This window comes from Onychostoma macrolepis, chromosome 10 (genome assembly GCF_012432095.1).
Source record: "Onychostoma macrolepis isolate SWU-2019 chromosome 10, ASM1243209v1, whole genome shotgun sequence".
In the NCBI taxonomy this organism is placed as follows: Eukaryota; Metazoa; Chordata; class Actinopteri; order Cypriniformes; family Cyprinidae; genus Onychostoma; species Onychostoma macrolepis.
In genome coordinates this window covers 21,494,919-21,509,602 of record NC_081164.1, presented here as the reverse complement: position 1 = coordinate 21,509,602, position 14,684 = coordinate 21,494,919, and the positions used below count along the sequence as shown (strand labels likewise).

The following is a 14,684-nucleotide window of genomic DNA, read 5'->3' as shown; positions in this document are numbered from 1 at the left end:
ATCCTCCAATGGAACAGTACAAGTTTCGTGCTTTTAAAAACATGAATAAATCTAATCAACTTTAATCAATCGAGCATGTCCCATTTTGCAAAAGTTACAGGATTTACTGATTTGCACGTGAAATTGTTTTTTTGGACAAACGAAAGCTCACCGCAGGAAAGGAGGCAGAATGGGTGGCCAAAATCGAAATCGAAACTGTATTTTGATTAACTGCACAGCCCTACGAGATACTATAATAGTTTTTATTAATATTTGGAATTTTATTTTATTTCAATTAATATTTATTTTATTTCAAGCAACAAGCTTTTTTCTTTTTTTTTTAATACCTTTAGATTTAGTGAACTATAATAACCCTGGCTGACAGTTGGGTGCATCACTACTAAGAACTGACCTAAAAATGATGTTGGAGAACATTATACACCCACGAACACCCCATCTAGACCTACAAAATACTTTAAAGATTAAGAAAACAAGTTCTGGACAGAAGAGGCAAGGTCTATGCAGATTTTCCCCCTCCAACCCTGCACTTGTCTGGGCAAGGTGCAAACTCCATCCAGTAAATCCAGCAGAGATGTTTTATGAGAAGATTACAGCATTCTGAGTCATTACTGTAGGAACTGGGAAGCTCTATATGATGTGGGCATCGTTATTAGATGTTACTGAGCTCATCCATAGAGAAAGTGAACCACACAGCATAGGGAACCTACATCATCAACGTGACCAGATCATGGAAGATTTGTGTCATAATTCAGGAGCATTCTGAAGAGAAATGAACGTGAAACAGAACGACACACCTTTAGTGACTCATGTGAACCACTGGCACCGTGACATCAGCTCGAATTGGAAATGACAGCCTACTCTTGGTTTAGCTAGCAGGTGCAGTGGGATAAAGAAACAAGCAATGAATGCTTTCCCTTCTTTGTAGTCTGTGTGAAAGCTGCTTTTATTTCTGCGGTATATCGTATGTGTACTTTGCACAGTGTGCAATTGTCTGTACGCATAGAAATATCTAGACCAAATAGATTTGCCAAAATGAAAACGGTATCTGAGAATGAGGCAGCATGATTTAGGGGGAAAAAACAGTTGCGACTTCTATGATTAAAATTGGATTAAAAAAAAAAAACGTTCCAGGTTTGCTGTGTTTATTTGTAGTGCTGCACAAAATAATACATTTAATCACAATTTGGCCAAAATAATAATAATAACAACAACTTAATATTAATTTACCAGTACTAAATAAAAATATAAAAATTACTCAAATATAATATAAACTATATTATGCAATATTAAACACTAAAATAAAAAATAGTATTGTTTACATTGTATTTTAATTGTATTTTTACATTGCAACTCATAAATTACAATATTAAAATTTTATACTATATAAAAAAACAAAAAAACACACACAATACTACTGCACAATTTGGCCAAGATTTTGTGATTATATATTAATATGGCTATAATAATAATAATAATAATAATAATAGTTCTAATATTACTTTATCACTAAATACAAATAAAATACTATTTACAAATAATATTTCTCTGTAAAATGTATTTTAAAAATATAAATTTTATTTTTACATTACATCTCAGAAATATACAATATAAATATTTTTATATTACAAAATTACAATATTAAACATTCCAGGTTTGCTGTGCTTATTTGTAGTACTGCACAATATATATTTAGTATATTTAGTAATTTAGTACAAATTTAGTTCTATTAGTATTTAGTAGTACTAAATAAAATGTAATATTTATTAGTACTAAATAAAAATATAAATTTACTAAAAAGAATTATGTAATAATTCACTGTAAAATAAAAAGTATTTAAAAATAATACAATAATTTTATTTTTACATTACAATACTAAACTTAATTCCCTAATTTTCAAATGTTAAACCATCAAACTGAAAAAGAAAACAGACTGATTTTTTTAAATTGTGCAGCCCAATCCCACAGTACAATGCGTTAGACTTGACCTGCTACTTCCAGTGTGATAAATCAGCCATAATTACACTCCACCTTGATCATAATTTGATTAGACAGCTAAAAGTTTTTAAAAATTTAATTAAAAATGCAAAAATTTAATTGTGATTGTCGCTTTACAGTTTCCTGTGACATAGTTTTCACGCCTGCTAACCAAGCATGACAAGTTAAGCAACTAGGAAGACAGGACCATGTTTCTCCTCCTCTGAAAACCCAAACGACTCTTCATGCTGCTAAATCTTGCATTGCTCTCGCGTGTTGATTAACCAAAACAGCTAAACTCCGCTAAAGCGGTTTGTTGTTTGCTGGGCGTTTGATTTGCGAGTGTGGAGAGGGGAAGCCCAGACACTCTGTTTATTTTCTGCTTGCAGATGTTTGTTTGAGCAGGCCGGAGGGGAAGGGAAGCGACTGCAGGATGAAGTGGCGCTGCATTCATCCAACGAACAAAGACAGGAAGGGAGCTTCTCTAAATTAAGCCGTGAGTATCTCACAGGCTGGGAAACGGAAGGGGCCTCCGAACACTTCCATGAGAAATAGGAAAATGGTTATGATGCTGAAAAAACTAGAGCGAGTAGATTATGCGAATACTGATGTAAGTGTTTTAGGGCATTTCTGATGAATGACAAAACCTCGTTTCTGTGCCACTGCAACACTGAAGCAGTGATACCTTGGACAGAGAGACAGAGACATTATTCGGCAAGATAAGACATTCAACAGACTTTGTCAAAAATACTGCGTTCTTCACAGCATTTCATCGATAGAGGGCAGCACATGTTAACCTGGAAATAACAAATAAAAGCTGATGGAAGATCTAAGGAATATACAATAAACCGAATATTTACTGCAAATCATGACTAAACGATTGAAAATATCATATCCAAATAAGTTCTGCTTCATTGCAACATCATTAACTGGAAATATATATATTTTTTTAGTGCTGTCGCATCCAAAATAAAAGTTTTTGTTTACATAATGCGTGTATACTGTGTATATTTATTATGTATATAGAAATACAAACACATGCATGAATATATTTAAGAAAAATACGTTATGTTTATATATTAAGAATATTTATACATAATATGAAATGTTACAATATGAATATATAAATGTAAAACATGTAAATATTTTAAAAATAAATAATGTAAACAAAAACTTAATTTGGATGGGATTAATCACGATTAAATGCATGACAAACTAGTTTAAGGAAACAGAACCTTTCACACTTCCACCAGGTATGAGACATAATCCTTATTATTCTTTTATCATTGTTCTTTTGTTTTTATTCAGCCATTATCAGCCTTTATACTGGCAATAAAATGTTTACCAAGCCACATCGCTTCAATCCCAGTATACATTTACCCAACTATTATCAAAAGTATTTCTAAATAAATACAACAAAACATTCTTGCGACCTTACGTGAAGTATTATGACAAAATGCATTATAAAGAAGAATTGGACCTGTTCTGCAGGTGCATTAGAGCTAATATTAGCATCATGCTTCATAAGACAATTTATGAGATGAATAGTACACTTTTACTCAGAACTCACTTCAAACCACCATCGAGTGTTTGTAATAACTTCCTTTTGCGATCACGTGTAATTTGGTCGTTTACTGCTGCTAAAATATGCTATTTATAGCCTTTTATAATCACTGCACAAATGAGCATTTCAGATGTACATTACCTATCGTAATCGTGTGTTTATTATCTTATATAATCTATAGTGGCTGTTGTCATGTTTATTTCTGCTGTGTAAAAGCCTTAACATGTATGCTCTGCTGAAACTCACGTTGTTTGTGATGTTACAACCACCTCTCCGTTCTTAAGTTGCCAGGGATACATTCCAAGTATAATACACATTAGTAAAATGATCTATTTTAATTTTAATTTGTCTATGTACACCTTGGGCGGCCGTGGTACATTATAAAAGTTGCCCAAAAAAAACGCAACCCACGGCTCTGTAATTTTTCCTGCAACTGTATTTCCAAAATAGCCCACTTGTGCCGCTAACGTTACCCTGGCAACACTGGCTCGCTGTACCCTCATCACACAATGATAGATAACCTTCCGCGTTGCGATGACGGCAAGAAGTTGGGGTCAAAGCTTATCAAACGATTAATTTGCCTAAAAAAAATATTAACGTTGACAGTATATACATACCCTAGTATATACATACATACTTGCACAACATACTAAATTAAAACAAAAATACACTCATTTCTATAAAAATGATGTGTAAATATATATACACACACACATCATATATATTGAAATATTACATTACATAATTTATAAGAATATATATGATGTATGTGTATCTGAATATATATATATATATATATATATATATATATATATATATATATATATATACACATATATACATATATATATATATATATATATATATATATATATATATATATATATATATATATATATATATATATATATATATATATATACATAAAAATGCACACAAATATATTTCTTTATTTAAATATATAATTTATTTTTAAAATGTGTTTTTTATTTTATATACAAATTATAACATTTATATTCAACAGTGTTTTTAAGGAAAGGCAATATGGTGCTCTCTCTCTCTCTCTCTCTCTCTCTCTCTCTCTCTCTCTCTCTATATATATATATATATATATATATATATATATATATATATATATATATGTGTGTGTGTGTGTGTGTGTGTGTGTGTGTGTGTGTGTGTGTGTAAGATGGTACAAATGATCGTCTGAATTTAAATCTTGCTATATTGTATTTATTTTAAATAACCAAAAATTAACAAACTATTAAACTACTAAGAGCCAATTTAAAGTAGCATAGGTTCACTCATGTAGGTCTCCATGCACAGCACAAAGAGCCGACTAATCGATAATGAAATTGGCTGTTGATTATAATCATTAGCGATTTTATCGATTAGTGGTTGCAGTGCTAGAAATAGCAGCATCTCATAACTGGAAGGCAACATGCGAACTCTGGCCTCCGCAGCATCTGTCACAGCTAAAAACACACCAGGCAAACCCAACTTCTCATTAAGTGCTTTAAACACTATGATTACGTCTAGGGATGGCATAACTGCTGGCATCAGGGCGTTCTGGATGTGCCCAATATCAGATCGTCCTGATGAAAGAGGTTACGTCCAAAAGCTCTTACATAAGACAAACATCAACAGGATTTAACTTCCTGAGATCCAACGCAGGCAAATACGATTGCACTCTTTTTAAGAAGCGAATGGATGCCTACTTTTAGAAACAGGGCATTTAAGAGTTCAGAGAGCGCATATGGCACGAGGCATCCAAAGTCAGGATGACAAGGAAATCTGGAGAGCAAGGTCCTTTCTTGGGCATTAAATTAATGCATGCAAAAGTCAACATTTAAAGTCAACATGAAATCAAAAGGGATCATTTTTACTTAGCTGACATTCCTGGTCTCACTTAACTCATCAGTGCACATTATTATTCTGAAAAACAAGTGCAAGTTTTCATAATATTTCAACTTGTGAACTTCACTTTTTGGCAGATATCAAGTTTCAGGGCTGCACAATCAATAGTATAACAATTTCTGCTTCTCTCGATTAATTAAGCATAATCATCTGCGATACTTGCCCGCTTTTTCTGAAAACATTTCATTTTTAAATGGCATTTGCATTATATTGCATTAACAAGCCTCCACAAGCTTTCATAGTTGCGGTTGCCAGATGTCAAGAGTTTAAATCCCCCAATCAGAGCTTTTTTCATAAAATGATACATTTTCTGTCCAGAGATTTACTTAATCGTCCCAACCTGGCAACCATGCACACTCTCTCTACATTATGTAAAACACTGAAAACACTGTTCAGAGATCTCTATTGAGGTATTCTGCTCAAATAAAAGAAAACAGCATGTTTTCTAAACAATTTATCCATTATTGTAAGTTGTTCCAAACCAGTATAAGGTTCTATCATCTGTTGAACACAAAAGATGATATTTTGAAGAACGTTGGTAACCAAACAGTTGCTGATAGCCATTGATTTCCATAGTATGGGTTTACAGCTGAGAAGAAGACAATAATACAAAACTGGTTTACACCGCACATGTGTGGAAAAACATATTGGATCCGTAGCCTCCTGCAAATAGTGACTTATGAACGTACAACAGCACGAATCAATGGGGCCAAGCCTTCTACCATTGATGCTTGGCAGTGCTTTCTCTTTGATATACGTGACTGTATAAAGGAGTGACTTTTGTGTTTTTCTTGTCCTTCCCTCTCTCCCTCCTTTTGACTGGACTTTGAGATATTGAGTACGTGTCTGTTGTTTTTGTTTGTTGTTTTTTATTTATTTATTTATTTTTTTGGGATGTTATATATGAAAAATAAAAAATGTTGATAAAAAAAACTGCACTGAGGACATTAAACAGTTTGATTACTAACATTCTTCAAAATCTCTTCTTTTGATCAGCAGAAGAAAGAAACTTATACAGGTTTGGAACAGGGTGAGTAAATGACAGAATTTTCATTTTTGGGTGGACAATCGCTTTAAGGCTACTGTTACTACAGCAGCCAGTTAAAACTACAATTCGCATTAGTTAAGGAAAATATTTATGACTATAGATTTGAAACATAAGCATGTTCATGATCCAATCAATACTCTATAGATAATTATGCCTCACCCTACATCTTCACATCAGAAATACTGCCCATTAAGAAAGTAAAATGTTGACTTTGAGTGTCTTCACAGCAAATCAGAGCGGTTTAGCAAAGCATACAGCAAACTCGATGCTATTAAACATCAAAAAACAATCACTCTGATCTGCTAACAGTTAAAACAAACACCTTTACTGCTGTTACATCCTTTTTTCCCCCATCATATTCACTGAACCAACCAAAAAAAGCCTTTCTTCCCCTTTAAGGACTACACAAGATATGAACACACAGAGAGAAAATCTGCTTCCGCTTCAAAGATTCCTCCTTAGCAACACCAATCTCACATCTTCAGAGCGACATAAAATCCCTTCAAGAGACTTTCGCACGTGTTAAACAGCATGAGATGTGACAGCGACCCGTTTCAGCAACTTGATCAACAATTCAGCCCAAAATATCGCCACATATCTTTCTCCTGAACTCGTCTGAACCTTGTCTTGAAATAGGGGCAGGCAATCCGGGCTGACAGTCTTGCTCTAAAACTTGCACATTAGCCAACTTCTAATGTCTCAGCACATTCATTTTGGGCCTTAAGTTCTTTCAAAAACCCTTTTTTGTCTTCCCTCCCGAGACTGCCAGGTCACATCCAATTTCTTAATGCCCACCTAGCAGGCTGCCGTTTCCACTTCAAAAGCTCGACTCAAAGAAGTGCCTGCGAATACTGCCTTTGGTGTCAGGAGCTGCGAGAAGAAAGGGTACTTAGTGGGAAATCAGTGGCGGAGGATGACATTTTTAGTCTTGAAAGTCTGCGACATTAAAAGAGAGCCCAACCATACAGCGTTTGGATGACAAAATGAGGCGCTGAGGCGTTTAAATACAAACCCTTTGAGGCTGAACACAAACTGACTAAAGGTAGAAAATATACCGTAGTCTAGTTGTATAGTCTTTTTTCAGATTGTTGTAGGCAGGGCCTAAAATGAACATATCGCCGAGTGCCAAATGTGAGTATATGAAACAATGTTACTCGCCAGTTGAAAGGTAATTTTAATAATTCTAGCAAATGACTGAGAAGTGATTTGATTTAGCATGATTATCAAAATTGCAAAGAATGCACCTTATAATGTGCATTCATTAAAAGCAACATGAACATCTGTTCATGTTTGTACAGAGAATAATTTAAATATCTGTTGTTAACCAAACCAAATCATCTCGAAGAAGAAATAAGAGCTCTATGATCTAACATTTTAAATCAAAGAAAAACAACTGTAAATTAGTATTTTAATCATACTGTTTTTATATAAATTAATAATAATTATACCATTATAGTTATTTTATATACATTTTTAAAACTTTATATTATATGTAATATAAATATATATTATATAATTTTATATACATTTTATAAATCAGAATTATTTTAATGAAATACCTTAGGTTCAATATTGTTCAGTAATTTTTATTGATAATTTTTTTAAATGTGTATATAAAATAACAATAATAAATCATTAAAATAATTAAATGCGTTTTCCCCAATTTGTTCTGCCTGTTTTTAATGAAATAATGAACAAACAAATTACGGCTAGCAAGTTCTCAAGTAGAGGTCTGCGCGGGACTGTTTTTTAAGTCCCGCTCCCGCGATATATTTACTCTTTGTTCACCCGCTGTCCGCTTTCAACAATTTTCTTCCCGACCCGACCGTTCCCGCTAAATTTAGATCTCGTTTCCAGAATCACACATTTAAATTTCCTCTACTGAAAGAAAGACAGATAGGCTAACAAATAAAAGTGTAGTCTGCACAAAATTGTATTTGTTATTTTATTCGTCGTCAAGAGTCTTTTATTGACAGCAAAATGTTAAACAAATTTTGTATCTTAAGACACGAAATTCGTTTAACATTTTGCTGCCAACACAGTACAAAAAAAAAGTGTCACAGAGAAAATAAAAATGTAAAAAAATTGTATTCCTTATTTTTATTCGTCTTGTCAGGATACAATTTGTTTAACCTTTACAACACAATAGGAACAAGTGTCGCAGAGGGGGGAAAAAATGTAGGTTGTACAAAAATGGCCTTTTATAATTTTATTCGTCTTGTCAAAATACTAAATTTGTTTAACATCTTGCTGTAAACACAGTAGCTAGCCTAGGAAAAGTGTCACGGAAGAAAAATAAATAAATTCGACATCTGTTATTTAAAATTATAGGCTAAGCAAAATATAAACAAAACCGAGTTGAGCGTACTTCAAGGACAGTGCTTCCACACTTTGCTCCATCTTTATTCTGCTCTGTCACTCATGGACAACCTGCCTGTTCTGTCTGCGGGCCGTATATTCACTGGTAGGCTAGCCTGCTCTGAGCATCCTTATGCGTATGCTGCGCACAGACACTCGCAAATAAAACGAAGCACTGGTTCATGTGTGCAGGGCGTGCGCGTGCAGGCTGTACCGGTGCTTGAATAAAGCGCAGATATGTTCTTCTGAAAAGACGTCAGGAACCGGATATTGTTAGACCGCCCGCTCCCGTTCAAATTGCACCAGAGTTACCGACCGCAACCGCGTTTTATTCGGGAATTAAATCCCGCGTCGCAAGAAATCTGGTCGGGTCCCACGGTACAGCCGCAGGAATGCAGACCTCTATTCTCAAGTCAATATTATTTTTTCCTTACATCACAATGAAAGATTATGAAAATGATCTCATTCTCCAGAATAATGTGGCACAATAATTCATGCACATTATTTGCATATTTTTGTAGGCCAAAAAACCCCTGAAACAAGCAATTCAGCACTTCCGGGTGTATCATCTTGAATCATTGGGTTTTTTGACGTTTTTGTGGCGAACACAAACTCAAGATCTTTTCATGTGTTATTTGACGACATAAAAAATATCAATAATACCACCTTGTGCTTTTTTAAAGCTTTTACTTGTCTTGAAAAATAACAAGTGGCTAGATTAGACAACAGAGATTGGACTACAGAGGTTGTCTGGGACATTAAAAATCATTTATATTTACATTTATGCATTCATCACATCAAACAGGTAAACTCGTCTACTCAATAGTCGCTTTCACAGCCAAAGGAACCAGTTTGATGCTAACTTACAATGTTGGCTTATTAAAATATACCATCACTGTGGTGGCTCTATGACTCAAGAAACACATGTTCAGCAGGTAAACAGAGTTGGTTTTTGATTTCATGTTCTCAAGAATACAATTAGGCTGCTGTATGACATAAACACATGCTATACCTTCATATTAGACGCCTCCGTCTCCAGTTTGGTGAGGTGGTTGGAGTTGTCTTCGAGCTCTTGTCTCAGGTTGGAGTTCTCCATCTTCAATGCCTCCACTTGCTTCAGCAGCTGATCATAAGATGCTGCAGCCATCTTGTACTATCTCTTGACCTACAGCATCCAAGAACAGAGGAACGATCACGTGTGGTTCAGGGTGATGCTCGATTAATACGGCTGATGCCAAAATATAGAGAGCAGGATGGACAAAAGATGCATAAAATTCTGATATATAAGACAATTAGAGAGGAGCACAGGGTTGGAACTAAATAAGGTTGATAAGATTCATTTCTGAACCAACTATTCCTTTAATTGACCATGACACTTATAAAGTTATAAAAAAGGCTAAATATTTGCAGATTAATTGATTTGACCACTATATTAGTCTTCAAGTTCAGAGACAAAATAACCAATCAAAGAAATAAGGTAAGCAAGCAAGTTTATTTATAGCACATTTCATACACAATGGTGATTCAAAGTGCTTTAAAAATATTTAAAATAAAATCACAAAAAACAGAAAAAAACATTAAAAATCAAAGAATGATTAATGTTTGCAAAATTTTAGCTAACAAAAATAACTGCACAATCAGCAATGGCGGTGATATAACAGTATATGGATCACAATACAATTATATGTAATTTCTCTTTGTTATTCACATAACTTTTATATATATATTGTGCAATTATATTTGGATTTTGGTCAAGCAGAAATAATTAAAGTGTGAAGGGAACTAAAGCTACAATAATATGTTTTGCATTTTTGCAGATGTGCTCTAAATAATTGTTATAAATACACACACACACACACACACATATATACACGTGCACACACACACCACATACATATATTTATTTTATTTTTTCCTCCTAGCAGAAAGAGAGAAAAATAAGGGAGAAGATTTTCCATCCAAATAAGCATGCAGTGAAAAGAATAAAGCGCAAAACATGATTCTTAACACACGTATAAGGGTTTGGCCCGAGGGTTTCCTCTTGCGTTTGCTCTGTAAAAGCCCATCAGTGTCAAGAGTCATTCATGAGTGAGCATCATCCTCTGAACTCTGATATTTGCCATGTAGTCAATGACCAGGTCATGCCACTGATGAAGAATACAATAACACACGTGCCTCACGTTGTGTGGATGGATGGCAGACCCGATTGCCCGCCAGCCATTTTTTACCCATGCAGTGAGTCCAGTCAAGCAAACAATTCTGAGAGGCAAAGTGACGTGAATCGAGAGCGTGGAGCTGCGGTGAAGTTCCTATTTTTATCTCCATCCTGAAGTGAAGGCCTGATCAACCAAATGGAAAATTCTATCAGCACATCGCCACTAAATTACCACTGACATGCTAAAGATCAACAGCAAACCCTATTCAGCATGACTCTAGATTTCTGCAGCTGCAATTGGAAAAAATAATTTTTGCACTTTCTGAAGAACCTGTTTTCTGGTCCAGCAGGTGAAAATTGTGAGTGTGATCACTTAGTAAATTAAAAGCACATCTCTCCTCAACAACACACTTGATTTGAGGAATCACATATTAAAGGGGTCATATGATGCGATTTCAAGTTTTCCTTTCTCTTTGGAGTGTTTCAAGCTGTTTTTGCATAGATAAGATCCCTGAAGTTGCAAAGACTAAAGTCTCAAAACCAAAGAGATATTCTTTATAAAGAATAAGACTCGACCACGCCCCCCTAAAACGGCTCATTCAAACACGCCCCCACATGTAGTATTGTTGCTGCCGTCGGCGCCATGTTCTGGAAACGCTGTTTCTCGTTGTGAAAGCAAAACTACTTTGTTTGGGCTTCCAAAAGAGGACACAACTAGAAATCAGTGGTTAACACTGTTTCGGAACAGTTGAACCCAAATATTCGAGTGTGTGCATCGCATTTTACGGAGGACTATTCCCTGAACCTGGGAGTAGCCTGTCAGCTGTGCTCAAAGACTGTTTCTATAAAGTGGGGCAATTACAACTTTGCAAGGACAGTCTGGTGCTTCTGACTCACAGCCTGTAAGTATGTTTTCATATTATTTGCCACTGACTATTCAAACGCGAGTTATGAGCTGTGTAGAGTAACGTTAGTGCTTGTTGTTTGTCATTTCTCCGATCACAAATGCAGACATGGTAATGTTTAAAAAGACAGTATAAGCCATTATAATCAGTAATTATGTCCACACTGGATGCAACAAATGCTTCGTTTGTACTGGGTTTTATTGTTTTTGTGTTGTCGCGCCAGGACACGGCATCACAATACGGTAAGGGGCGTAACATTTCCGTCTCACGCTTGAGGTATTCGGCAAATCACAACGCACTGGATAGCTGGCCAATCAGAGCACGCCTCGCTTCTCAGAACGATGAGCTTTGTAAAAATCTCGTGTTTCAGAAAGGCGGGGCTTAGAGGAGCAACAATAATGTACAGTATGTGGAAAATAATGTGTTTTTTGAACCTTAAACCGCATGAACACATTGCATTACACCAAATACACAAAATAATGTTCTTTTTAGCAACAACATATGACCCCTTTAAACTTCAATACTTAGTGTCAAATGAGCAATGCAACTATGTGCATTTGCCTTCAAAAACAGTTTTTTGCCAAAATAACAAATTACTAGGCCTATATCTCAGCATTATAGGAATATCAATGGCCTGTGATGTAAAATATTGCAATATTATCGAAATACAGACTTTCTATCAGAAACATGTAATGGACAAAAGAACATTGCATGCATAAGAAAAAAATATAGAACTTTAATACTTATGAGCAATGCGACTATATGCATTTGCCTTCAAAAACTAGTTTTCTGCCAAAATACCAAATTATTGGCAACTCAGCATTAGGAATATCAATGGCCTGTGATATAAAATATTGCAACTTTTTCAAAATACAGATTTTCTAGCAGAAAGGAGAAAGGAGAAAGGAGAAAGGAAAAATGAAGAATGAAGAACGAAGATATTGCATGCAAAAAAAAAAACAACAACACTGATCTTTAATACTTATGAGCAATGCAACTGCATGTGTGCATTTGCCATCAAAATCAGTTTCTTCCAAAATAAAAATTGCACAGGGCAAAAATTTCAAATGAAAAAGTGACTGTGCATGTTGTGACCATTTCACAACATGCACAATAAACTGAATTCCTTCCATTCCACTTTCACCAGATTATGTTTAACCTGGTTGTACATTAACCAACAGCAACAGCCTACATTGCAAGCAGCCAGTCAATGTGTCAGGGATAATTTGCAGCTGTGTCCAATCAATGTGACTCCGCTACGGATTCTGCCACTGTTTCCAGGGCATCCATGGCCATTAGGAAGCAGAATTTATCCAAAAAATTTAGATATTCCTATTTGCCTGTTTATTGCAGATTGGTCAGATTTCTGAAAGCAATTAAATGCAGGCAATTCTGACAAAAATCTACACCTTGAATGCGAATAGTTTGATCCAAAATATTTTTTGCAAAATCCACATAATTACATCAAGATCTTGCTATTACAAAGCAACATGACTAATTAACCAGCACGGATGCATATGATTTAATGCCAATAGCACGTTACACTCTTCAGGCTGTTATGAGGGCAGAATGAGTCCAATTGCCACAGAAATCTGCTGACACACATCTGATGACACACATTTTGTGAATAAACAAAACGCTTGCACTTTTAAAGGTAATAAAACGCCATTAAAAGTGAAATTAATGTATATAACAATGCATTTTATGCTCACAAATATTAATCTTGCTGAGTGTAGCTTCACAATTTCATATTTATAAATCCACCATAATGAAGAGTCATGAAAATGCAATTAAAATATGTGACACTGGACCACAAAACCAGTCATAAGGGTCAATTTTTCAAAATTGAGATATATACATATACATCTGAAAGCTAAGTAAATGAGCTTTCCATTGATCTATGGTTTGTTATGATAGGACAATATTTGGCCGAGATACAACTATTTGAAAATCTGGAATCTGAGGGTGCAGAAAAATCAAAATATTGAGAAAATCGCCTTTAAAGTTGTCCAAATGAAGTTCTTAGCAATGCATATTACTAATCAAAAATTAAGTTTTGATATATTTACAATAGGAAATTTAGAAAATATCTTCATGGAACATGATCTTTACTGATTTTTGGAATAAAAGAAAAATCAATAATTTTGACCCATACAATGTATTTTTGGCTATTGCTACAAATATACCCCAGCGACTTAAGACTGGTTTTGTGCTCCAGGGTCACATATACTTAAAAACCTCTCTCTGGCATGTAGACAGAGCAAAATGGTCGACATCTATTCAGCAAAAAGGCTCGAGGTAAGGAAACAGGGAGGAGTGAAAAGAAGAAAGACTCATTAATATTTCAACACTTTCTTTAAAAATACGAATGTGTGCACCTTCACGGCACGCATCTGCATTATTTCACAATTGCAAGCATTCTCCAAATGTCCACCATGCATGCATTTATTCACCAGAGGTGCAGTGTTGTGCATGCAATGCTTCTGATGCATTAAAGCAGTCACCTCTTCTCCAGCAATGCAAGATGCTAAAATTCCCTGCAGTCAAGATGCCCTTCCCTCCGCGCACAAAGACACGGTGACCGACAACATCCCGGTTTCACATGCACCATCTAACCAAGCCAAAATGGTGTTTTGCACCAACAAATCCAGCATTAAACATCTGCTTTGTTCGCTAAATCAGAAAAAAACCTTTTCTTGCAACAGCCCCTCCATCTTGACAGGAGCAATTGCTGCTTACATTTAGTGTGGAATCCGTGTCCAT

At 35.0% G+C, this 14,684-nt stretch overlaps 1 protein-coding gene across 3 annotated transcripts in view; it reads right to left on the bottom strand.

Moving 5' to 3' along the window:
- Nucleotides 1-14,684, bottom strand: part of apc (APC regulator of WNT signaling pathway) — a 48,633-nt gene that overhangs the window by 28,594 nt on the left and 5,355 nt on the right. For 2 of the 3 annotated variants that reach the window (XM_058788645.1, XM_058788646.1), the window contains one exon: nucleotides 9,874-10,026. The exons of the other annotated variant lie outside the window; for it this stretch is intronic. In XM_058788645.1, coding sequence (XP_058644628.1) covers nucleotides 9,874-10,008 — 135 coding nt within the window. In that variant the 5' untranslated portion in view covers nucleotides 10,009-10,026. The remainder of the gene's footprint in view (nucleotides 1-9,873; nucleotides 10,027-14,684) is intronic. 3 annotated transcript variants of the gene reach the window in all.